At 43.3% G+C, this 27,285-nt stretch overlaps 1 protein-coding gene across 1 annotated transcript in view; it reads right to left on the reverse strand.

Moving 5' to 3' along the window:
• Window positions 1–272: 272 nt before the first annotated feature.
• LOC134359885 (large ribosomal subunit protein P1-like) overlaps window positions 273–27,285 on the reverse strand; it is a 49,246-nt gene continuing 22,233 nt past the window's right edge. The window contains exons 2-4 of the mRNA XM_063073686.1: window positions 7,285–7,359; window positions 5,352–5,475; window positions 273–1,601 (exon numbers count right to left, since the gene is read on the reverse strand). Of these exons, the coding sequence (XP_062929756.1) occupies window positions 1,522–1,601; window positions 5,352–5,475; window positions 7,285–7,359 (279 nt within the window). The 3' untranslated portion in view covers window positions 273–1,521. The remainder of the gene's footprint in view (window positions 1,602–5,351; window positions 5,476–7,284; window positions 7,360–27,285) is intronic.

The raw sequence follows: 27,285 nt of genomic DNA on the forward strand, positions 1-27,285 counted from the left end.
ACCCACCTTTCCCTCACCTAGTATCACCTGTCACCTACCAGCTCATTTCCCCCACCCTCCACCACCACCTTCTAATTCTGGCTTCTCCTCCCTTCCTTTCCAATCCCATGAAGGGTCACAGCCTGAAACACTGACTGTTTATTTCCCTCCTGACCTGTTGAGTCCCGGCATTGCTTTGGATGTCCAGTATCAGCAGGATCTTCTTTTCTTCCAGGAATGAGCTTAAAATCATTACTTATATTGAAGTCAAGAAACGAGAGACCTGATGGAATTATAGTTTTTATTTTCACATTCAGTTGGAAAAAGGGATAGCAGATATTCATAGAACATAGAAACCTACAGCACATTACAGGCCCTTCAACCATATTAGCCCCACCATCGTTAGACATTCTGCAGTCGGACCTGGTGAAGGGTACAAACAAATATTACAGTGATTTCTTCGAAGAGTTGAAAGTTCAGTTACAGCTATTTTCAATTTTAATTTATTTTTTAAAATGCAGTGTTACCAATTTAATGCAGCCCATTGTAAAGTGGAGTTGCCTCTGTTCACAGGGACCAGTCTCAATGGATAAGAGTCACATCTATGCAAGTGACCAGTCTCATTGGATAAGAGTCGTCTCTGCTCAGAGGGGTCACCCTCACTGGCTAATGGAAACAGGCTTCATTCACAGAGCAGCTGTCAGGTCCCAGTGCAGTGAGGTTACAGCCTGGGGCCGCCAAGAAAACATTTGTTCTGCACTTCCCCCAAATTACTTCCACAAACAGCAAATATCTTCTTAAGGTGTAAAATCAGATCACAGGAAATGTTAAAACAGTGCAAACTGCAATAAAGTGCATAGCTCTATCTTCTGTCAACCACAGTCAAGAGACACCCTCATTCATAACCACAGCCACTGAGCACTATAATAAATTATTTTCAGGTGTTAAGAAAAATAAAGCTATACTTAAACTTTAGAAATTTAATAAATAATAAAATTATGGAATGTTATACTTTCTGACCAGTGCATTTATAGGAGGAGGAGTGCATCTCCCCTCCCTCTCTCCACCACCTACAATCTCTAGTGACCCGTCTACAGAACTGCACTCACTAGGGGACAGGAGGAGGAGTGCATCTCCCCTCCCTCTCTCCTCCATCTAAATTCTCCAGTGACCCTCTCGACAGGACTGCATTCACTTGCGGGCAGGTTGTTACATCTACTCTGTGCCACGTGCTATTAGAGGGCACCTGCTAGAAGGAGATTAAAGTGCAAGGGATGAGTGCAGGAATGGGAAGATCCAATTTCCAATTCCCAAATCCCTAGCCAGCACCTGGGACAACCTGTGGTTCCGTTGTCACTCATAACATACTCCATATGGCATCAACAGCAACGCGGTCAGCATCTGCACATCAATAGACAAAGATTCGAGTGTGACAAACATACAATGGCATCTCCTTTCCTGTCCATTTGGTGGTCTCAGGTTGGCTTGGGCATTGGGAATCACTGGATGGGAAGCTCTTTGTTCTCTCTTGGTAGGTTCAGACTATTCATTGAAGAGCCCAAAGCCCATGTCTTCGTCTGACTCCTCTGATTCCTCCTTCACCTCGGCCTTCGTCTCTTCAGCTATGGGCAAGAAATACAGGTCATGTCGGCTTTGGCAACTACAAATGGATGAAGGAAAAGGGAAAGCCTTGCTAAAGTCCGCCCGTGTGGAGGGGTGACTGCACAGGATCGGAAAAAGCTGCATAAAGCTGTAAACTCAACCATTTCTATCGTGATGCCTTCCCAGCATCAAAGACACTTTTAAGAGCCAATGCCTCAAAAACACAGCATCCATCATTGAGGACCCCCATCCCTCCCTCCCACTCTCTTTCTCTCATGTACACATACACACACATACACACTATTGTAATCTAGTTTTTTTAAAATTATTTATTGCAATGACAACATACTTTTACGACATATGCCATGATACTTCATGACATATGCTCTTTCAATGAGATTGAAAGAGTGCAGAGAAAATTTACGAGGATGTTTCTGAGGCTTAAGGACCTGATTTATAGGTGAGATTGAGTAAATTAGTACTTTTTTTCCCCCGGAGAGTAGGAGAATGGGGGAAGATTTGATAGAGATATACAATGTATAGAAGGGTAAATGCAAGTGGGTCTCTTTCCCCGGATTGGGTTAAACTACAACTAGAGGTCGTAAGTTAAGGGTGAAGGGTGAAATATTTAAGGGAAACATGGGGGGGGCGGGGAGCTTCTTTACTCAGAATGTGGTGAGAGTGTGGAACAAGCTGCTAGAAGTGATGGACGTGGGTTCAAATGCAACATTTAAGAGAAGTTTTGATGTACCCGGATGGGAGGGGTATGAACGGTATGGTTGATGGGACACAGCAAGTGAGCGGAGGAGATATGGCTTCCAAACCATATGGAGTCAGAGTCATACAGTATGGAAACAGGCCCTCCCCCCCCAACCAAGTTGTCCCTGCCATCCAAGATGCCTATCTAAGCAAGTGTCATTTGCCCTTAATCTTCGAAACCTTTCCTATCCATGGTACCTATCCAACAGTCCTTTAACTATTGCTAATGTATCTGCCTCAGCCATTTCCTCCAGCATTTATTTAATTTAAATTATTCATTTAAGATGGCAGCAATAAGTAGCGACTCTGTGTACAGCTGCAAAGGGAATCAACAAATATTCCCATTTAGGACTACTGCAGTTCAAATCCACAGCTACTTACGTAAGCAGCATCATTTCACGACATTTTTAAAAATCAGTCAATACTCAAAAATAAATAAATCTCGGACTGCAGACTCAGGTTGCAAGTCCAGTTTCCCATCAAGAAAATGAAAGCAAGGACAGTGTACTGGTTTACAACTACGATTGATACACCCAGGCTTTAACTTCCACTCCTGACTATCCTGCTAGTGAATGTAGTCTCTGGAAAGTAAAAGTGAAGACCTCAGAGCAAGATTGCAGTGCCAGAGGGACATCAGGGACTGCTGTATACTTTACTTCACAGAAATGTGGCTTACCCCCTCAATTTTGGACACAGCGCTGCAGCCCGATGGCTACATCATTTTCTACAGAGACAGGACAACTGAGTCTTTTAAAGGTAGAGGAGGGGGAGAATGTTTCATGATTAACTCATCATGGTGCACAGATGTGGTGGTTCTGTCTCTGTCCTGGTCACACGACCTGGAACATTGAGCAGTCAAATGTCTGAGGCAGTTTTCTGCCATCATCCTGGTAGCAGGGTACATTCCACCTCAGGCCAACATCAGGCAGACTCTAGAGGAACTGAACAATGTAATCAGCAGGAACAAAAATCATACCCTGATGTCTTCCTGAGCATTCTGTGGGATTTCAACCAGGCCGATTTGAAGAAGTCTTTGAATAACTACCACCAACATATCACCTGTGGAATCTCTGAATAACTACCACCAACATATCACTTGTGGAATCTCTGAATAACAGGATGAACTGCCTCAATGACTATCGCCCAGTGGCACTCACATCTACTGTGACAAAATGCTTTGAGAGGTTGGTCACGTCCAGAATCAACTCCTGCTTAAGCAAGGACTTGGACCCACTGCAATTTCCCCATTGCCACAATAGGTCTATAGAAGATGCAATCTCACTGGCTCTCCACTAGACCTTAGATCATTTGGACAATAGTAATACTTACATCAGGGTGCTGTTTATTGACTACAGTTCAGTGTTCAATGCAATCACACCCTCAGTTCTAATCTACAAAACCTGGGTCTCTACCCTCCTCTGCAACTGGATCCTTAACTTCCTCATCTGGAGACCAGTTTGTGTGCATCAGAAATAACATTTCCTTCTCGCTGACAATCAACACTGATGCACCTTAAGGATGTGTTCTCAGCCCAATCTTCTACTCTCTCTACACCCGTGACTGTGTGGCTAGGGACAGCTCAAACTCCATCTATAAGTTTGCCGATAACACAACTATTAATGGCAGATGAAAGGTCTCAGCCCGAAATATCAAATGTAACCTTTTTCCATAGACATTGTCTGGCTTGCTGAGTTCCTCCAGCATTGTGTGTGTGTTGTTGGCAGAATTTCAGATGATGACGAGGTGGAATACATGAACAAGATAGATCAGCTGGTTGAGTGGTGTCACAGCAACCTTGCACTCAATGTCAGTAAGACCATGGAATTGATTGTGGACGTCAGGAAGAGGAAGTCGAGGGAACACACGCCAGGCACAGCAGTAGCTATATTTCATTCGGAGTTTGAAGAGACAGTATGTCACCAAAGACTTCCGCAATTTTTTTTTTTTTACAGGTGCACGGTGGAGAGTGTTCTAACTGGTGGCATCACTGTATGGTATGGAGAGGCTACTGCATAGGATCAGAAAAAGCTGCTAAAAGTTGTAAACTCAGTCAGCTCCATCATGGGCACTGGCTTCCCCAGCATTGAGGACATCTTCAAAAGGTGATGCCTCAAAAAGTTAGCATCCATCATTAAGGACCCTCATCACCCAGGATCTGCTGTCTTCTCATTGTTACTATCAAAGAGGCACAGGAGCCTGAAGACCCACACTCAACATTTCAGGAACAGCTTCTTCTCCTCTGCCATCAGATTTCTGAAAGGACGTCAAACCCATCAACACTACCTCACTATTCTCCCTCTCTTTTGCACTACTTAATTTAATTTTTTAAATATATATACTACTTATGTAATTTGTAGTTTTGATGTACTGCTGCCCCAAAACAACATATTTCATGACAAATGCCAGTGATATCAAAGCTGATTCTGATTGAGATTTATCACATTAAAACATACAGTGAAAGACACTGTTTGCATCAACAACTAGCACAACCTAGGGATGCGCTGGGGCTGCCCACAAGTGTCACTACACATTCCGGCACAACGTAGTATGTCCACAAGGTTCATCAGAACAACAACTCAACAACAGCAAGACAAGCCCCTTTCCCACCGACTCACTCTCTCACACACACAGACAAGCCTCCATCTCCAAGACAGGCTGCCTCTAGCCTCTGGCCCCTCAGACATCAGGCCTCCAACTTGTAGACGTGCTGACCCAAAGGCTTCAGCCATCAGGTCTTCACTTCCAGACCACTGATCTCTGTGTGAAAGAAGTTGACCCTCAAGCTCCTATTAAATTTCTCCCCTCTCACCTTAACCCTTTGCTCTCTAGTTCCTGAATCACCGTCACTGGGGAAAAGACGGCGTACATTTACCCTGTCCATGCTCAGCATTGTTGATGGGGCATGTCCTGTATTGTGTCAGTGAGTGTGTTTGTCACTGACACCAAGGGTTAAAGGTGCTGCAATAAAACATTCTGCATGGTTCCAGAAGCAGGTTTTGGCCCAGACTTACCATCGGTAGCTGCAGAAGCCGTCCCAGCTGCAGCTGTTCCACCATGAGGGGAAGCACCAAGGGGCGCAGGACCAGCAGCCCCGATGTTACAGATCAGGCTGCCGATGTTCACGTTGCTGAGAGCCTGTGGGTCACACAAAAGAACGAGGCCCAATTAAATCTGCTCAGAGCGGCTGAGACTCCAAACAGGACCCAGAACCCTCAACTGCCTTCTGACCCACAACTCAGCCTCTGCAGAATCTGGCAATGTCCCAGCCATTAGGGTCTGTGATACAACAACAGGCCATTTGGGCCCTCTACCCGATGCTGATGCTTGTACTCCACACAAGCCTCCTGCAACCCCTCTTCATCTCACATTGTTAGTCTGTCCTTCCATTTTATGTACGATCAGTCTATGTATACAAGCTAATCTTCTGTATATATGGCCACACTCAAACAGTTACTTGTATATTGTGTTTTAATTGATTGCTTTTATATTTATATTTACTGTGTTCCTTACACTGATTGTATACTTTGATGCTGCATCAGATCCGGAGTAACAATCATTTCGCTCTTCTTTACACTCGCGTACAGAAGAATGAACAATCCTGAATATTCTTCCTTCATGTTATCAAGCTTCAATTTTACACATCTATACTATTCACTTCAACTGCTCTGTGTGGCAATGAGGCCCGCTTTCCCACCCCTCCCACTTTTCTACTCTTGTTAAATTTGTTGATTTTCTTAAATTTCTTGCCCCACTTTAGATTCCAAAATCAATTAGAAACACCCTCCCCACATCCACCCTTCAAATCACTTCACTGTTTAAAAGTCAGGCAGCATCTGCAGAGGGGAATAAACAGCTGACGTTTCTGGCTGAGACCCTCCATTGGGACTTGTGTCAGTCTTTGTTGATGCATGGTTTTTCAAAGATTCCATTGTATTCCTTCATTTTCCTGCGAATGCCCGCAAGTAAATGAATCTCGAAGTCATGTATAGTAACATATAAATACTTGGATAATAAGTTTACTTTAAACTTTATTTCCCTCCATCAATGCTGCCTGACCTGCTGAATTCCTCCAGCATTTTGCATGTGTTGCTCCAGATTTTTGATATCACCCCTGCAAATCTTTAATTCTACTACGGAAATTCGAACTACTACAATTTATTCAGGAGCATCCAGAAGGCTGTGTTCCTGAGGAGTGACTGTGGTTGGTCTACCAGTCTTCGTGAATTGTGGGCAACATCATTTAAGTATTTCCCACCAGCTCACTCCAGATGGGAACTTAACTTGATCTACTAAAGTACAATTATTTTTATAACTGGTAGCAGAACCAAGGTTAGAGGTGTAATTTTCTAGATTTAATTTCCTTGACTAAGTGATGTACTCTCCAAATGACTTCCCATTCTCACTTCCTGATTTTTATTTAGAAAATAAGACCAGAAGACACAGGAGCAGAATTAGGCCATTCAGCCCATCGAGTCTGCTCCACCATTCCATCATGGCAGGTTTATTATCCCTCTCAACCCCATTCTCCTGCCTTCTCCCCATAACCTTTGATACTTTTACTAATCAAGGACCTATCAATTTCCACTTTAAATATACCCATGTCTTGGCCTCCACAGCTGTCTAGAATGATGAATTCCAGATATATCAGCCTCTGGCTAAAGAAATTCCTTATATTCTGAGGCTGTGCCCCTTGGTCCTAGACGTCCTCATTATAGGAAACATCCTCTCCACGCCCATTATATCTCGACCTTTCAATATTCGGTAGATTTCAATGAGATCCCCCTTGCTCATTATTCTAAACTCAAGCTGATTCAGTCTGATGGGGAAGGGTCTCCCTGATGCACGAGGAAGCAGACTGAGGCTACCTGACTCCATGGGCTAAGTTGAGGTGCTGTACCTTGCTCCACTTTGACAAACCATTCCTATTGTAATTGAGTGCAGTACCTTGGCAAACAAGCCGGGCCAGAAGGGTTCCACGGTAACTCCCGCTGCCTTCATCAACGCATTCAGCTTATCCTCCTGTAACAGGAAGGGGCAAAAGAGAATGAGAGAGCGCTGGTAGCAAACAGCAGCAATGTACTCTCCATGCATACCCAAGCGCTTTTCTTGGTGAAAAATCATACTGGACTGTACAGCTTCACACCTGTAACTTCTTTCCAAACCAGTCCACAGAGATGGCCTCCATCAGTGAGAAGATCAGAATAAGAATTAATCACTGACTTTATGCCTTGAAATTTGTTGTTTTGTGGCAGCAGTACAATGTAGTACATAAATTATACTGTAAATTATAATAAGTAAATATAAAATAATTAAATAAGTAGTGCAAAAATGAGCAAAAATATTGAGCTCATGTACACATACTGCAGACAGAAGTGCCAGTGTGGAAACAGTAGAAGGTGTCTTCATGTGGACTCAAAGGGAAGCGGATGGTCTGAAAAAACTGCTTCAGTTTATAAGAATTCAGCTGAGGACCTTCCAGTGTGTTATAGGAACTGAGCTGGTGGGAGATATTATACATTCAACCAAAAAAACAGGACCTTATTTTAATGTTGCGTCAATGGTCAGCAACCTTTAGTAGAATATAGAACATAGGAACAAGCCCTTCAGCACACAATGTTGTGCCCAACTAATCCCTTCTGCCAAGACAATGCCCATATCTCTCTGTCTTCTGCATACTCAAGAGCCTATTTAAGAGGCGCTTAAACGTTCTATTATATCTGCCTCCAATACAATCCTTAGCAGCACATTCCAGTCACCTGCCACTCCCTGTGTAAAAAACTTGACCTATACATCATCTTTGAAATTAATTCCTTTCACCTTAAGTGCATGCCCTCTGGTATTAGATATTTGGATCCTGGGACAAAGGTATTGCTGGCTACCTCATCTAAGTCTTTCATAACCTTATAAGCTTTCAGTCAGGTCTCCCAAAGCCTCTGGTCTCTGCCACACCAGAGGAAACAACCCAAGTTTGTCCAATCTCTCATGCAGGCAGCATCCTGGTAAACCTCTCGTGCACCCTCTCCAAAGCCTCAACATCTTCATATAATGGGGAGACTACAACTGAATACAATACTCCAGATGTGGCCTAAGCAGAGTTTTATAAATCTGTAATATAGCTTCCTTATTTTTGAACACAATGCCTTGACCAATAAAGGGAAGCATGCCATATGCCTTTGTTACCACTCATAAGACATAGGAGCAGAATTAGGCCATTCAGCCCATTGAGTCTGTTCTGCCATTCCATCATGGCTGATTTATTATCTCTCTCAACACCCTTCTCCTGTTATGTTATTGTGTTCTTTCTGATGGCCTCATTACAAGAAGGATGTTGAAGCATTAGAGAGGGTGCAGAAGATGCTGCCTAGATTAAAGAGCATGTCCATTGTACGTGGCCTATCAGCAGTGTCAGCAGAGCTCTACGAACTAAATAAAAGTACAGAAGAGATAAGCAGAGTGGCCATTGTCGGGAGTAGGCCAGTGGTGAGAGTAGAAGCGACAGGCTTTGGCTCAAAAGAGGCTTCGGCTAGGAAAAGGTGTCGGCTCTAAGTAAAGTGTCTGTTAAGGTTTCCTTTCTGTTTTTTTCCCCCTCTCTTACTGTACTATTTAAATGGCTGTGGTGTGCTCTTCGTGCCAGATGTTGGAGAACTGGGAGACCCAGGGTATCTCGGGGAACTACATCTGCATGAAGTGCATCTGGCTCGAAGATCGTGTGAGGGTTCTGGAGCAGCAACTGGATGACCTTCAGCTTGTTCGGGAGAGTGAGCAGATAATTGATCAAAGTTACAGGGAAGTAGTCACCCTGAAGTTGTAGGAGGTGAGTAGCTGGGTGACCGTCAGGAGGAATGGAAACAGGCAGTTAGAGCAGAGCATCCCTGTGGCCATTCCCCTCAGAAACAAGTATACTGCTTTGGATACTTTTGTGAGGGATGACCTCCCAGGAGAACGCCATGGCGACCGGGTTACAGGCACTGAGCATGGGTCCATGGTGCAGAAGGGAAAGAGAGAGAAGAAGGGTGCTGTAGTGATAGGGAACTCGATAGTGAGGGGAACAGACAGGAGATTCTATGGACATGAATGGGACACCCAGATGGCACGTTGCTGAGAAGTAGGACCTTCTGGGTAGTAATTTCTGGATAGCAGCCTGTGCCACGCACCAGTGAAGGTAGAAACCAGATGATCTGGCAGATAAATATGTGGCTGAGAAGCTGGTGAAAGGGGCAGAGCTTCAGGTTCTTGGATAATTGGGATCTCTTCTGAGGGAGGTATGACCTGTTCAAAAGTGATGGGTTGCACCCAAACCCAAGGGGGACCAGTATTCTCGAGGGCAGATTTGTTAGAGCTGTTGGGGAGGGTTTAAACTAACTTGTCAGGGAGGTGGGAACCGCAGTGAAGGGACTCAGGACCGGACAGATGGTAAAAAAGTAAAGATAGCATGCAGTCAGATGGTCAGGGAGGGCAGGCAGGTGATGGGACATAGTTGCAGCCAGCAGGCTGAGTGTGAAATCATTAGGAATGCAGAATCAGAAAGAATAGCAAATACAGTACTCAAGGTGTTGTATCTAAATGTGCGTAGTATAAGAAACAAGGTGGATGATCTTGTTGCAATATTACAGATTGTCAGGTATGATGTTGTGGCCATCACTGAATCGTGGCTGAAGGACGATTGTAGTTGGGAGCTGAATATCCAAGGTTACATGTTATATTAGAGGGATAGGAAGGTAGGCAGAGGGGTTGTTGTGGCTCTACTGGTAAAGAATGTCATCAAATCGATAGAAAGATGTGACATAGGATTGGAAGATATTGAATCCTTGTGGGTTGAGTTAAGAAACTGCAAGGGTAAAATGACGTTGATGGCAGTTATATACAGGCCTCTCAACAGTGGCTGGGAGGTGGACCACAGGTTACAACAGGAAATAAAAAAAGCAAGTCAAAAGGGCAAAGTTATGATAGTCATGGGAGATTTTAACATGCAGGGCAATTGGGAAAATCGGGCTGGAAATGGATCTCAAGAGAGTGAGTGTGTTGAATGCCTGAGAGATGGCTTTTTAGATCAGTTTGTCGTTGAGCCTATTAGGGGATCAGCTATACTGGATTGGGCATTATGTAACGAACTGGAGGCAATTAGGGAACTTAAGGCAAAAGATTCCTTAGGAACCATTGATCAGAATATGATTGTGTTCAACTTGAAACTTGATAGGGAGAAAGTAAAGTCTGATGTAGCAGTATTTCAGTGGAGTAAGAAAAATTACAGTGGTATGAGAGAGGAGTTGGCCAAAGTAAATTGGAAGGAGCTGCTGGCAGGGATGTCAGCAGAGCAGCAATGGCGTGCATTTCTGGGAAAAATGAGGAAGGTGCAGGACATGTGTATTCCAAAAATGAAGAAATACTCAAATGATAAAATAGTACAACCAGGGCTCCCAAGGGAAGTCAAAGCTATTGTAAAAACAAAAGAAAGGGCATCCTACAAGGCAAAAATTAATGGGAAGATAGAGGATTGGGAAGTTTTTAAAAACCTACAGAGAGAATAATACAAAACTAATGCAATCATTAGAAGGGAAAAGATGAAATATGAAAGCAAGCTAACAAATAATAGCAAAGTGGATAGTAAATGTCTTTTCAAGTATTTTAAAAATTAAAGAGAAATGAGGTAGGAGAAATAATAATGGGGAAAAAAGGAGATGCTGATGAATTAAATGAGTATTTCGCATCAGTCTTCACTGTGAAAGACACCAGCAGTATGTCTGATGTTGTAGTGTGTGAAGGAAGAGAAGTGAGGCAGTTACTATTACAAGAGAGGAGGTGCTTAAAAAGCTGAAAGACCTAAAGACGTAAATCACCCGGACCAGATGAACTGCACCCTAGGGTTCTGAAAGAGGTAGCATTAGACATTGTGGTGGCATTAGAAATGATCTTTCAAAAACCATTGGACCCTGGCATGGTGCCAGAGGACTAGAAAATTGTAAACGTTCTTCCACTCTTTAAGAAAGGAGGAAGGCAACAGAAAGGAGATAATAGACCAGGTAGCCCGACTTCAGTGGTTGGAAAGATGTTGGAGTCAATTGTTAAAAAACATAGAAAACCGACAGCACAATACAGGCCCTTCGGCTCACAAAGCTGTGCCGAACATGTCCTTACCTTAGAACTACCTAGGCTTACCCATAGCCCTCTATTTATCTTAAAAGACCCTATCATTTCTGCCTCCACCGCCACCGCCGGCAGCCCATTCGACACACTTACCACTCCCTGAGTAAAGAACTTACCCCTGACATCTTCTCTGTACCTACTTCCAAGCACCTTAAAACTGTGCCCTCTCGTGCTAGCCATTTCAACCCTGGGAAAAAGCCTCTGACTATCCACACGATCAGTGACTCTCATTATCCTGTACACGATGAGGAGTTGGAGTACTTGGTGACACAGGACAAGATAATACAAAGTCAGCATGGTTTCCTTCAGGGAAAATCCTGCCTGATGAACCTGTTGGAATTCTTTGAGGAGATTACATGTCCTCAAGATGGATAAAGGGGATGCAGTGGATGTTGTATATTTGGACTTTCAGAAGGCCTTTGACAAAGTGTCCCACGAGGCTGCTTACCAAGTTAAGAGCCCATGATATTATAGAAAAGTTACTAACATGGTTAAAGTATTGGCTGATTGGTAGGACACAGTGAATGCGAATTAAAGGATCCTTGTCTGGTTGGCTGCCAGTGACTAGTGGTGTTCTGCAGGGGTCGGTGTGGGACCTCTTCTTTCTATGCTGTATATAAATAATGTAGATGATGGAATAGATGGCTTTGTTGCCAAGTTTGCAGATGATACGAAGATTGGTGCAGGGGCAGGTAGTGTTGAGGAAACAGGTAGAATGCAGTACTTAGCTCAGGTGAATGGGCAAGAAAGTGACAAATGAAATACAACATTGGAAAATGCATGGTCATGCACTTTGGTAGTAGAAATAAATGTGTGGACTATTTTACAAACAGGGAGAAAATCCAGGAGTCTGAGATGCAGAGGGACTTGGGAGTCCTTGTGCAGAACACCCTAAAGGTTAACTTGCAGGTTGAGTCAGTGGTGAGGAAGGCAAATGCCATGTTAGCATTCAATTCAAGAGGTCTAGAATACAAGAGCAGGGATGTGATGCTGAGGCTTTATCAGGCACTGGTGAGACCTCACCTTGAGTAATGTGAACAGTTTTGGGCTCCTCATCTTAGAAAAGATGTGCTGGCATTGGAGAGGGTCCAGAGTAGGTTCACAAGGATGATTACAGGACTGAAAGGGTTATCATACAAGGAACATTTGATGGTTCTGGGTCTGTACTCACTGGAATTCAGAAGGATGAGGGGGATCTCATTGAAACATTTCAAATGTTGAAAGGCCCAGACAGAGTAGATGTGGAAAGGAGGTTTCCCATGGTGGGAGAGTCTAGGACAAGAGAGTACAGCGTAAGGATGGAGGGGTGCCCTTTCAAAACAGAGATGCGGAGAATTTGTTGCCACATGCAGCTGTGAAGGCCAGGTGATTGGGTGTATTTAAGGCAGAGATTGATAGGTTCCTGATTGGACATGGCATCAAAGCTTACAGGGAGGAGGCCGGGAACTGGAGTTGAGGAGGAGATTTTAAAAAGGGGACTGAACGGTGGAGCAGACTCGATGGGCCAGATGGCCTGATTCTGCTCCTATGTCTTTTGGTCTTATGAGTAACAGTGTGCAATTTAGGGCTTTTCTCTTTGGAGTGAAGGAGGATGACAAACAACTCAATAGAAGTGTATAAGATAATAAGAGGCATAGATCGAGTTGACAGCCAGAGACGTTTTCCCAGGGTGGCAATGGCTAATAGCAGAGGACATCCTTTTAACACGAGTGGAGGAAAGAACAGAGGAGATATCAAAGGTAGGTTTTATACACAGAGAGTGGTGGGTGCATGGACTGTGCTGCCAGGGTTGGTGTTAGAGGCAGATAGATTGGAGATATTTAAGAGACTCTTGGATAGACACACGGATGATAGAAGAAAATAGAGGTTACGGGTTATGTAGGAGAGAAAGGTTACATTGATCATTGAGTAGATTAAATGGTCGGCACAAAATTGTGAGCCAGCTGAAGGGCCTGTACTGTGCTGCACTGCTGTATGTTTTAAATTCTGCCACATCTCCATGGGGAGATACTGGACCATAGCTTTGGCATCATGTGAGCTGGTGAATAACAGGGCATAAGCCCACTGGAGTTAAAATATTGCCAAGATAAGACCATTCTTTTCTTTGCAGGAAGCTGGTCTCTGTCAAGCGTACTCAGTGGGACTGGAACATCAGGGAATGTAACTATTCTGCATTCATCACACTATTCTGAAAAATCGCGCCATTTTGCATCAGGGGATTGCTGTAGCATCTGTCACAGTTTCCACTTTTCTTCACACAGACTTTGTTTCCTGAGTGAATGGACACAGGCTGAGTGAATCCAGGCTGCTGCCCATTCCAGTGAAGATCATACAGCAATTACTCATTCTCTGTCTCCGCAGACACTTCCTGATAGGAAGTGCTGAGTATTGCTTGATTCCACATTGCTCTCAACACTCAATCCAGTATCACAATTTCTACTTCCATCAAAAAAAGTAAAGCAACATCTAGCAAGCTGCTGGAAGAACTCAGAGCATGAGGCAGCCTCAGTGAAGGCCAATAACTGATGAAGAGTCTTAACTCGAAACACGGATCATACCTTTGTCCTCACAAAGGTTAGCATAACACTACTACAGTGCCAGTGACCTGGGTTCATATCCACTGCTGTCTGCAACGAGTTTGCATGTTCTCCTCATCATCATGTGGGTTTCTTCTGGGTACTCTTGTTTTCTGCCACATTCCAAAAACATATGGGTTAGTAGGTTAATTGCACTCATTGGACTGAAGGGCCTGTCACCATGCTGTATCTCAAAATAGTAGCAGTCTTCTCCACGCCTTGTGGCACATCAGGTGGCAACCTTGCCACTTCTTTAGCACTTGTCTCTTGTTCATGATACCGAGTTGCTAGCTCGAGGCTCAACCCAGCACAGATGTGCAAGAAGTCTGCTGAATTTGAACCTATGAAAGTCCACTGTGGATGCCACTACAACACTGGTGGGTTCGATCTCAAAATAAAAGATAAAAGTAGAGCTGCTGCCTGACCTGTTGAGAGTTTGTTATTGCTCCAGATTCCAGCATCTGCTCTCTCCTGTGTCTCAGAGGAACAGATAATCCCCATTGCAAATCAAACACCACCACTTATATCACATATTGTGATTAGAATATTACCATGCAAATCCCACAACAAAACAGCTCAGTTAATTGAACATCAGTGGGTAGGATGTTTTGGGAATAGTGCTCCTCACGGATAACTATAGGACCATAAGACATTGGAGCAAAGTCAGGCAATTCAGCCCATCGAGTCTGCTCCATGTTCTATCATGGCTGATTTATTATCCTTCTCAATCCTATTCTTTTGTCATGTTTCTTAACTTCAAAACATTAAACTCATTCAAAGGAAGATTCAGGGGTCTGGGAATATGGATCTAACTTCATCTTTACTTTAAGCGAGGCACCCATGTATCACATGGTAGCGTGATGATGTATGCAATTCACGAACATACAAACGTTTGTACATATAACCTATAATGAAGAAAAAATATGTATTATTTTTTAAAAAACACACAATTCCCTGTAACTTTTGATGCCCTAACTAAACAAGAACCTGTCAACCTCTGATTTAAATATATCCAATAACTTGGCCTCCATGAATTCTGGACAAGAAATTCCTCCTTATCTCTGCTCTAAACAGATGTCCCTCTATTCCGAGGCTGTCCCCTCTGGTCCTAGACTCACCCACTATAGTAAACATCCTCTCCACATTCACTTTTAATATGTGATTGGCTTCAATAAGATCACACCTCATTATGCTAAACTCCAGTGGGGACAGGCCCAGAGCATCAAACCTAAGCAGAGCACATCCATGGGCTCCCACTGATCCACAGCACCTTATTCTAAGAACTCTAATATTCAAAAGTTCAAAGTAAATTTATTATCAAAGTACACATCAGTCACTATATACTACCCCTGAGATTCATTTTCTTGTGGGTATTCACAGTAAATACAAAGAAACACAAAAGAATCAATGAAAGACGGAACACAACAAAGATGGACAAATTGGTCAAACATGATTTTCTTTTCATAAAACCTCCTTGAATTTGTCTGATTACTTTGTAGTTTCTAAGTTCCCTGTAGTAATGTCTTTAATAGAAGCTTCTAATATCTTCTCTATTACTAACTCACCTGCTTTCTCCATCCCTTACAATATGAATAAAGGTGGTACATTTGCTCTTTTCTAATCTAACAGAAGATGCCCAAAACACTTGCAATAATGCAGAACTTCTTCAGATGCTCCTGACCTGCAGATTCAGATTAGCTTTATTTGTCATATGTACACCGATACATACAGTCAAATGCGTGATTTGCGTCAACAACCAGCACAATTTGAGGATTTGCTGGGGGCAGCCCGCAAATGTCCCTATGTTCCTGGCATGCCCACAACTCTCTAAATCTAACCATATGTGTTTTTGGAAAGTAGGAGGAAACCAGATGTACAGACTCTTCACAGATAGTGGCAGGAATTAAACCAGATTTCTTCAGGTTCCAACTTTCATTTAAAATACTGGTTTTGGACTCATTCCACTCTCCCTCAAATTGAATGCATTTAATTATAAGATACTGCTACTCAGGGGCACTTTCACTTTGAGGTCATTAATTAATTTCATCTTGTGGTGCAATAAAAGACAAATAGGAATGAAAAAGCAATCAGTTAATTGTATTAAAGAGACTTTCAGTCCACTAAACATGCTGTTCAAGTCTGCTCTCTACTTAATGTAAAGATGAATGGAATTATTCCAATGAAATTATTGAGTTTCAGTCTATCACCTAGGTCACAGTCCTGGATAAGGGGCTGCTTGCTCAGATCAACAGGAGAAAATTCCTTCATTTTAAAGAGTTGGAATTCTTTCTCCGAAGGCTGTGACTGCTCCATTCTTGCATGTGTTCAAGGTGAGGTTACTGAAGTTTTAGATGCTACTGAAATCAGAAGCTAGAGGGATCAGATGAAAAGATGACACCATCAATTGTGATATCGTTGAATGGCAGAGGAGGAATAGACTGCTAATATGCACCTCTCCCATCAGGCAGGAGGTACAGAAATCAGCACCAGGTTCAAGAACAGCTACTTGAACCATTTGGTTCTGGAACCAAATGGCAAAATCTTACTCAATACAGTTTGGCCACTTAGCATGACAATGGATCTTACTTTGTTCCAATTGCGTTCTTCTTTGTAAAATTTTTTTTAATTACATGTATTTAATGCTTATGTTTTACTTGTGAATGCTGCTTACATGATGCCATCCCAATTCTCAACTGATTCTACAACCTATGGACTAACTTTCATAGACTCATGTTCTCCATATTTATTGCTAATTTGTTAATTATTATTTGGCTTTTTCCCTCATTTTCCACTTACAGTGTTGTCTTTTCCACATTAGTTGTTTGTCCATCCTGTTGTGTGCAGTCTTTTGTTAATTCTATTGTATTTCCTTGTATTTACTGTGAATACCCACAAGAAAATGAATCTCAGGGTTGCATATGATGACATATTTGTACTTTGATAATAAATTCACTTTGAACTTTGAATGGGTCTATAATGCTACTTCAAGTAAGCTCTTCATTGCACCTGTGCATATATGTACTTGTACAGATGATGATAAACTTGACTTTGAATGACAATATTAGTCATAGGAGGCAAATACTAGATTCAAAGGTTCGAAGATTTCTTTATCATCAAAAGTATACAATTCTGAAATTCTTCAATTCTCCAGGTAGCCATGAAACAAGGAAGAAAGGCAGCATGATCATCAGCCCCTAAAATCCTCCCTCCTGCACAAAATCCAAGCAAAATGGATCAGGCACATCAACCTCATTTCCCTCATCCCGCACAAAATCCGAAACCTGAGCAAAATAGATCAGGCACATCGACTCCCAAATCCCCCTCCCTGCACAAAATCCAAGTAAAATGCATCAGGCACATCAACCCCCAAGTCCTTCCTCCTGCACAAAAACAGAACAAAATGGGTCAAGCACATCAACCCCCAACTACCCCCCACAACAAAAAACCTCAAGAAGATAGGATGAAAAAACAAAGAATATAAAAACTATAAGACTGAAAAATAGTCTATAGTCCAAAGTCCACATCCAATATGCAAAAAAACCTGGGCAACATTCTCTGGGTGCAGCAGCAGGCTCTCCCCTGTCCAGTACAAAGCAACTGACCAAAAGACAGGCAGCCGATGCTCATCCTCGTACTCACTTTGATGTTTCAATCCCCCTCATCGCTCTAATCAGTGAACAATGGGAGCTTTAAATTGGTGAAATGGAGCCAAGCATCACTTTGTGCCCCGTCCTGTAACCTGCCCACTACAAGGTTTGCGCATACTGCCTCCCCCTCCCAGAATCTTCTCAGAGACTGCAGAGTGCTGGAACACCCAAACGCCCCCCAAACTTCTGCATTTGCCTCGATGTTTCAATCTCCCTCTTGCTTTAATCGGTGAACAATTGATGCTATAATCAGAGAAATGAGGTCAAACATCAGCTCATGAACTATCCAGCAGCCTTCTCACCATGAGATTTGTTCATGCTGCCTCTGCCTCCTGGGATCCTCTTGGAGACTGCAGAGCACTGAAGCACCCACATGATCCCCAAACAGCAAAACACAGGCTCCAATAGTTCCAGACGGGAAACAAATGTAAAAGACATAAACTGAAAAAGATGGTTTCATGATCTTTCTAGAAGATGTTGATCAAAAGAGCGTTGTACGCAAGTGCCATCTTGACCATAAGATGTTCCTGTGCTGTACTTCTCTCTATGAATCTGCTCAAGGTACTAAACAACTGACTTCTCTCATCCTGTTTCTACATCTTTGCGTTTGATCACTGATGACTTCCTTCATTATGACTATTAGTGGGTATCATGGTAACAAAGTGGTTGGCGCAATATTTTTCAGCATCTGTAATTAGGATTTAATTCCTGACACTGTTTGTAAGAAGCTTGTATGTTCTCCCTGTGACCATGTGAGTCTCCGCTGGGTGCTCAGTTTTTCTCCCACATTCCAAAGATGTACGGGTTAGGGTTAGTGAGCTGTGAGCATGCTATGTTGGCGACACTTAAGGAGCAAGGCAACACTTGTGGGCTGTCCTGAGCATATCATTGGATGGTGTTGGATGTTGATACAAATGGTGTGTTTTGATGTACATGTGACATATTTCTGTTTATTAAACCCTTATCATCTCATTGCTCATGCAAAAGTCTGCTTTGTGTAGTCAGAGGCTCATGTCTGACAGACAGTGGGTTAAAGGGAAACAAGAGCACTTTGGACAGCAGGCATGTGATGAATATTTGAAAGGATCTAGCGGAGATAAGCTAAGGCTGCTGAGAACTGTTCTCAAAATACATCATAAATTTCACATGCAGACCTTTCTGCCGAGGCCCAGTACTTTGAGAGCTGCTGAACCTTCACACATCACTCCCAATTCTCCCTCTGTCAGCACTAATTGGAATCCACACATCTATGCTGGACGCAAGGTTGTCTCACTGCATTCAGAGCCCAGAGAATGTGTACCGAGGGGAGTACGTGACTGCTCTAATACAGGGCTTTACCCCTTCAGCCTCTGCAATAACTGTCAGGTGTAGTTCTTGTCAAAAGGTCATGGGTTCAAATCCTGTGTCTGAGTTTTGACCACAAACACTGATCCAGACATGAGGGAGTGACACGCTGTCAGAGGCATCTTCTGGTGAGAGGCTGCCCCAGATCTTCACCCACCCTCTCAAACACGTCAGATGCACTGCTTGAAGAAGGGCAAAGGAGTTAGATCATTCAGCTAAAATCACTAAAGCAGATTATGTGGCTATTATTGCAATGCAGTTGCCTCATATATGTTATAAGCAAATTTGTTGCTGTATCTACAACATTACAAAGTAACTGCATTCCCAAAGGTGCCTTCTAAGCTGTAACAGTTTTGGCCCTAGCATGTAATCTAGTTGACAACACCGAGGGAGGGCTGGAATGAGGAAGGGAGAGAAGGAGGGAACATCGACTTAATGGTGCAGGAATGAGTGGTTCCATGCCAAAGACCAGTCAGTGAACAATTACAGAGAAAAGTTGTTTGGCATGAAATGGAATTTATCGCCAGGGTAACCATGGTTTCTTTGTGCAATGAAATAAACTGACAGCGGGAGAGGACATTCAGCCTTTTGAGTGTGGGCTAGTCCTTTGACACAACTCTCCAGTAAATCCCCTAACCTTGTCTACTTCCTGTTGAAAAATGCCGGGTATTACAGGGAACACCTGATCAAATCAGAATCAGGTTTATTATCACTGACACATGGAATTTGTTGTTTTCCGGCAGTTAATACAGTGTAAGACACAAAATATACAATATGCTATAATGACAAATGTATGAAAAATAAATAAGCAGTGCAAAAAGAGTAAAAATATTGAAGTAGTGTTCATGGACCATTCAGAAATATGATGGTGGAGGGGAACAAGCTGTTCCTGACACGTTGAGTGTGTGTCTTCCTTGATGGTAGTAATGAGAAAAGGGCATTTGCTGGGTGATGATCTTAATGATGAATGCCACCTTTTTGAGGCATAATCTATTGAAGGTGCCCTTGTGGCTATGGAGGCTAGTGGCTGAGTTTACAACTTCCTGCAGCTTTTTTTGATACTGTGCATTGAAATCTTCATTACCAGATAGTGATTAAACCAGTCAGAATGCTCACCACAGTGTATCTGTAGAAATCTGTTTGAGGTTTTGGGATGTTTTAATTTCATGGAAGAAACTGCAGGAATGGGGACATATTTTCTATCTCTTCCCTTGTATGCTGCAGCCCTTCAGAATCACCTTTCATGTACCCAACAAACCTGAGCTGTTACTCTTCAAAGTAAATTTATCAAAGTACACATTGTCACCATATACAAACCTGAGGTTCATTTTCTTCCTGCAAATACAAGGAACACAATAGAATCAATGAAATTACTGCACCCAACATCTAATTTGCAAAAAAAAACTGCAATACGAAAAGAAAAAGAAGAAAAAAAATAATAAACAAGAGAAAATCTGCAGGTGCTGGAAATCCAAGCAATACACACAAAATGCTGGAGAAACTCAGCAGGCCAGGCAGCATCTATGGAAAAGAGTACAGTCGATGTTTCAGGCTGAAAACTTTCAGCAGGGCAATAAATATCAAGAAGATGCGATGAAGAGTCCTTGAAGGTGAGTTCATGGGCTGTGGGAAAAGTTCAGTGATGGGATAAGTGAAGTTATTTTCTCTGGTTCAAGAGCCTGAGGATTGAGGTGTAATAACTGCTCCCGAACCTGGTGGTGCCAGTCCTGAGTCTTCTGTATCACCTACCTCCCTGACGGCAGCAGCAAGAAGAGAGCACGGCCCAGATGGTGGCAGTCCTTGATGAAAACAATGTGCTCAATGATTGGGAGGGCTTTACCCACAATGGCTCATTACTTTTTGTAGGTTTTCCATTCAAGGACATTGGTATTTCTGTGCCAGGCTATGATTCAACCAAGATAATATACTCTCTATCACACATCTGTAGAAGTAGATATGGAAGTTTTAGATGACATACCAAATCTTCACAAACTTTTAAAAAAGTAGAAGCGCTGCCATGCTTTCCTCATAATGGTACTTATATGCTAGACCCAGGGCAGATCCTCTGAACTGAAAACACTGAGGAGCTTAAAAATTGCTGACCCTCTCCATCTCTGATCTTCTGATGAAGACTGGCTCATGAACCTCAGGATTCCTCCTCCTGAAGTCAATAATCATCTCCTTCGTCTTGCTGATACTGCGTAAGTGTTTGTTGTTGTGGCACCACCCAAGCCAGATTTTCAATCTCCCTCCTACATGTTGAATCGTCACCACCTTCAATTTGGCCAATGACAGTGATGCTGTCAACAAACTAAAAGGTGGTGCAGCTGTGCTGATGGAGATTGTGGAGGAGATGTTGTTGCCAATCCGAACTCACTGGGGTCTGCAAAGAGGAAATCACAGAATTGCACAATAGGGTATTGAGGCTTAAGGCTTGAACCCTATTGATGAGTTTTGAGAGGAAGATATTATTGAATGCCAAGCTGCAGTCAAAGAAGAGCATCCTGATATATGCACCTTTGCTGTCTACATGTTCCAGAATTGAATGAAGAGCCAAAGAGATGGCACTTGCTATGCACCTGTTGTGATGGTAGACATACTGCAGTGAGATAGAAATTTCTGGTTCTCCAACATATCAAGGAGCTGGAATTTGGGCAACACACTCAGGGTTAGTTAGCTGGTAATGTCTGCCCACCTTCCATGGTACTGGGGATGGGGTTGGGGTTAGTGATGGGGGGGCGGTCGGAGCAAGTGAGGGGCATCTGGGCCACCAGTAACTGGAAGCAACTGGGTGAATGGTAATCATAAAACTCTGATAGTGACCTCAGCAGATCTTCAGTCAATGCACTGAAAGGAGTCAAATTCAAGACAGTGTGACATTGGTGAGGCCACTGCAATCGAGCTGACCCTAAACTGCAAGGAGAAAATCACACCCTCAAAAGCATTAGAGTACTCTCATTAGTGCTGGTTTCTCTCAAATCCAGATCCTATGTATGTGCTCAATTATGCATCTTTAGCATCTAATATGTAAGAATGCAATCATCAGGGAAACCCCTTCCTACCAGGACCAGTTACTGTAACCTCACACATTCGGCAGGATGAGAAAATTATTAATTTTTTTGTTAGTAATGCACTAATATTCAGCATTTCAATAATAACAAATACATTGTTAGGTAGCATTCAGTTTGCTTCAAGAAAGCAGCATCCATTATCAAAGACCCCCATGCACTCTTCTTGCTACTACCATAGGGCAGGAGGTACTGGAGGTACAGGAGGCTTAGGTTCCACAATACCAGGTTCAGGAAAAGTTATTACCCTACAACTATCAGGCTAACTTCACTCAACACAACTCTGAACTGATTCCACAACCTCTATACTCATGGTAGTGTGATGGATATCATAACGCTTTATTGTACCAGTGATCCAGGTTCAATTCACACAGCTGCCTGTACAAGGAGTTTGTATGTTCACTCTGTGACTGCGTGGGTTTCCCCTGGGTGCTCCAATTTCCTCCCAGTGCAAAGACGTACTGGTTGGTAGGTTAATTGGTCATGTAAATTACCCCATGACTAGGCTAAGATTAAATTGGGGTTTGCTGGGCGGCACAGATCGAAGGCCCAGGAGGGCCCATTCCATGCTGTATGCCAATAAATAAATAAATGTATGTATGGGTTATTTGCATGATTTGTCTTTTTTTTTACACATTGGTTACTTGTTACATATATTTTTTTCATAAATTCTATTGTATGTCTTTATTTTTCAGAATCAGGTTTATTATCACCAGCATGTGACATGAAATTTGTTAACTTAGCAGCAGCAGTTCAATGCAATACATAATATAGAAGAGAAAAAATAAAATAAAAATAATAATAAAGTAAATCAATTACAGTATATGTATATTGAATAGATTAAAAAACATGCACAAAACAGAAATATTGTATATTAAAAAAAGTGAAGTAGTGTCCAAGGGTTCAATGTCCATTTAGGAATCGGATGGCAGAGGGGAAGATGCTGTTCCTGAATCACTGAGTGTGTGCCTTCAGGCTTCTGTACCTCCTACCAGATGGTAACAGTGAGAAAAGGGCATGCCCTGGGTGCTGAAGGTCCTTAATAATGGACACTCCCTTTCTGAGACACCGCTCCCTGAAGATGTCCTGGGTACTTCGTAGGCTAGCACCCAATAGATTCATAACTCTCTGCAGATTCTTTTGATCCTGTGCAGTAGACCCCCACCCTCCCCTCCCATACCAGGCAGCGATGCAGCCTGTCAGAATGCTATCCATGGTACATCTACAAAAGTTTTTGAGTGTATTTGTTGACATGCCAAATCCCTTCAAACTCCTAATGAAGTACAGTATAGCCACTGTCTTGCCTTCTTTATAATTACATCGATATGTTGGGACCAGGTTAGATCCTCATGGATCTTGACATCCACAGACATCCCACCCTGCAAAAACTCATTTCAGGGAGGTAGCACCATCAATTTGCGGGAGACTCCCGGAACTTCTGGAAGAAGTGGGATGTCTGCAATAGAGTAACTCCTTAGCAGCTAGCCAGCCAGTTTAAATAACATTAGCTATGCTAATGAACAAATGACTCCTGTTAAACTCGCCTCAACATGTCTTTTACAGTCGTAACCCACCATGGGCAATAGAAAAGTCATTGTTGCAAACAGTGCAGCGAGCAACACTGTCATTATTTTTGACCCCTATTAGGCAGGGGTACACTTTAGTGTAGTCTGGGGTGATGTACGTTTTATATTTTCTTTTTTTGGATCTCTCTCTCAAAAAAAAATTGATTTCCGGGACATTGTATATAATTTGCAGGCATCAGGGAGCCGCTATTAATATGCAGGAGACTCCCGGAACTTCCAGGAGAGGTGGGATGTCTGCACCCAGGAACTTGAAACTGCTCACTATCTCCACTTCTGATCCCTCTATAAGGATAGCTACACGTTCCTTCGTCTTACCCTTCCTGAAGTCCACAATCAGCTCTTACTGACATTGAGTACCAAGTTGTTGCTGTGGCACCACTCCACTAGTTGGCATATCTCACTCCTGTACGCCCTGAGATTCTACCAACAATGGTTGTATCATCTGCAAATTTATAGATGGTATTTGAGCTATGCCTAGCCACACAGTCATGTGTATATAGAGAGTAGAGCAGTCAGCTAAACACACACCCGAGGTCCATTAGTGTTGATCATCAGTGAGGAAGATATGTTACCACCAATCCGCAAGATTGTGGTCTTCTGGTTAGGAAGTCGAGGGTCCAATTGCAGTGGGTGGTATAGAGGCCCTGCAAGTGCCTACAAGAAAATGAACCTCAGAGTAGTGTACGGTGACATAATCGTAATTTGATAATACATTACTTTGACTTTAATGTGAAAAAGAATTAAAATTTCACCACTGTTCCCACTGAGTCTGGCTTTCACACATCAAAGTTGCTGGTGAACGCAGCAGGCCAGGCAGCATCTCTAGGAAGATGTTTCAGGCCGAGACCCTTCGTCAGGACTAACTGAAAGAAGAGCTAGTAAGAGATTTGAAAGTGGGAGGGGGAGGGGGAGATCCAAAATGATAGGAGAAGACAGGAGGGGGAGGGATGGAGCCAAGAGCTGGACAGGTGATTGGCAAAAGGGATATGAGAGGATCATGGGACAGGAGGCCCAGGGAGAAGGAAAAAGGTGGGGGGGGGGAACCCAGAGGATGGGCAAGGAGTATAGTCAGAGGGACAGAGGGAGAAAAAGGGAGAGAGAGAGAATGTGTGTATATAAATAAATACGGGATGGGGTACGAGGGGGAGGTGGGGCATTAGCGGAAGTTAGAGAAGTCAATATTTATGCCATCAGGTTGGAGGCTACCCAGACGGAATATAAGGTGTTGTTCCTCCAACCTGAGTGTGGCTTCATCTTTACAGTAGAGCAGGCCGTGGATAGACATATCAGAATGGGAATGGTATGTGGAATTAAAACGTGTGGCCACTGGGAGATCCTGCTTTCTCTGGCAGACAGAGCATAGGTGTTCAGCAAAACCATCTCCCAGTCTGCATCAGGTCTCACCAATATATAGAAGGCCACGTCGGGAGCACCGGACGCAGTATATCACCCCAGCCGACTCACAGGTGAAGTGTCGCCTCACCTGTAAGGACTGTCTAGGGCCCTGAATGGTGGTAAGGGAGGAAGTGTAAGGGCATTGTTATGTACCCTGTAACTGGGTTGCCAAACCAGCAGAAATGGAACACTCGTTGGGAGTGTGGATTACTAGGAACTAATAACGTTTTATTAAAGAAATAAGTAACACAGTACTCTAATCGTAAGGATATAAATGCAACAGGTTGGCAATGATAATACACACATGTACACAGAACTAGGGTAACAGGAATCAACTAAGCTCTATCGCAGTCTAGGGGTAAAATGGTCAGTCTTAAGTGACGCAGAGTTCAATTCAGCTTAGTACAGTTCGCAGTAATCGCTGTTGTGCCGTTGGGGAGAGAGAGAGAGAGAGAGAGAGAGAGATGCAAATTTGATTCAGGCAGACCTTTGATGTTCTTCGCAGTTGGTTTCGGGCGGACCCTTTTGTGTCTTCTATCCCGCTGTGGTCACTGACTGTGACCCCTCCGTTCTGGATACGACCGTTCTTCCGTGGTGAACCTGGCACCCAGGCAAGGGCGGACACACACACCAGGTTCCCACTGATCGTACCTTTGCATCCTTTGCGTCTATGGTCGGTTCCCGTGAACCGGACCTCCAAACTCTCACCAACTTGTGGGGGCACACCGCTCTTCCAGGGTCTCGTTATCTCGTGATCTCATGGTGTGTGCCATGCCTTAGCGAACTTGTTCTTTTTATCCGCCTGCTGGGGTATCGCCTGTCCTTCAAACTTCAACAGTTCAGGTTCAAAGCAACCGGTCTGTCAATATTCTGAATTGTGTTTCTTTTCCGTTATCTCTCTCTCCTCTCTCATTAACATTTTGAACGTTTCTCCATTGTCTCCCTTATCTCTCTCATTAGCATCAATCGTCTGATAATTTGGTTTGTCGTCACACCCCTACCCTTCAAAGGATTTTTACCGGGATAAAAATTATGGGCATGAATACACTATTAGATACACACTAATATACAGGGTCATCAGCTATTCGGCTAATACAGAGAACTTTAAGTTTTCAACACCTTGGCAGACAGTTAGCAATCACATTGTCCATTCCTTTTATATGTGTTATTTTAATACCAAATTCCTGTAAGACCAGGCTCCAACTTAGCAACCTTTTGTTTTTATCCTTCATAGCGGCAAAAAACACTAATGGGTTGTGATCAGTGTAAATTATCAGTGGTTTCCGTGCCAGACAAATATAACAAAGGTCGTCCCACACAAACTTCGCATTCTTTGGCAAAAGCTTAGTAAGAGGGAGGGTAATATCCGCAAAGTTTTTGCAAAACTTCCGATAGTACCCCGCCATCCCCAAGAACCTTCTCAGGGCTCTCTTATCTGTCGGGGTGGGGACTTCAGAGATAGCCCGCACCTTAGCCTGCATCGGTGCCAGCTGCCCCTGTCCTACCACAAATCCCATATAAGTGACCTTCGCGTGGCCGAATTCACTTTTTGCGAGGTACACTGTCAGGCTGGCTTCAAACAGCCATTAAACAGTTCCACAATGTGCTCCTCCCACATGTCACCCCACACCACTAAATCCTCAATAAACTTCTGCGTTCTTTAGCCCTTTTGTCACTGAATTAATAATCCTATAGGGGTGTTGCTTACTAGGCTAACCTGATGTGACAACAACACCATGTACCGTCTCTTTGCATCGCCCCAGGACATCCGAACATATGTCTGCGTGCCGGTTAATTAGCTTTCTTAGCGGCTCGCTCTGTTCGGGGGGGTTAAAGGAGAGACCTTATCAGCAAAGTTGGCCAAAACAATAGAGTTCTCCCATCTGGTCAGCACCATACTTACCTTTTCAAAATGGGTCTTCCCCTTATCAGGTGACACCCTAGCCTCATTAATTTTCATGATAACACCGACTAGGTCTGCTCGCTTATCGTGGCAAGCTGTTAGCATATCAATAGACTCTAACTGTGTTAGCGCACGTCTACAATAGTCAACTTTCATGATTCTATCGACTTGTTTTCCTCACCCCAAAATGTCCACCGAGGGGTATCTTGTGGGCCAGGTTCAAAATCTCGCCCCTATAAATTTTCGGCACTACCACCTGCGGCACCACCTCCCATTCCTCAT

Source organism: Mobula hypostoma, chromosome 2 (genome assembly GCF_963921235.1).
Source record: "Mobula hypostoma chromosome 2, sMobHyp1.1, whole genome shotgun sequence".
Lineage (NCBI taxonomy): Eukaryota > Metazoa > Chordata > Chondrichthyes > Myliobatiformes > Myliobatidae > Mobula > Mobula hypostoma.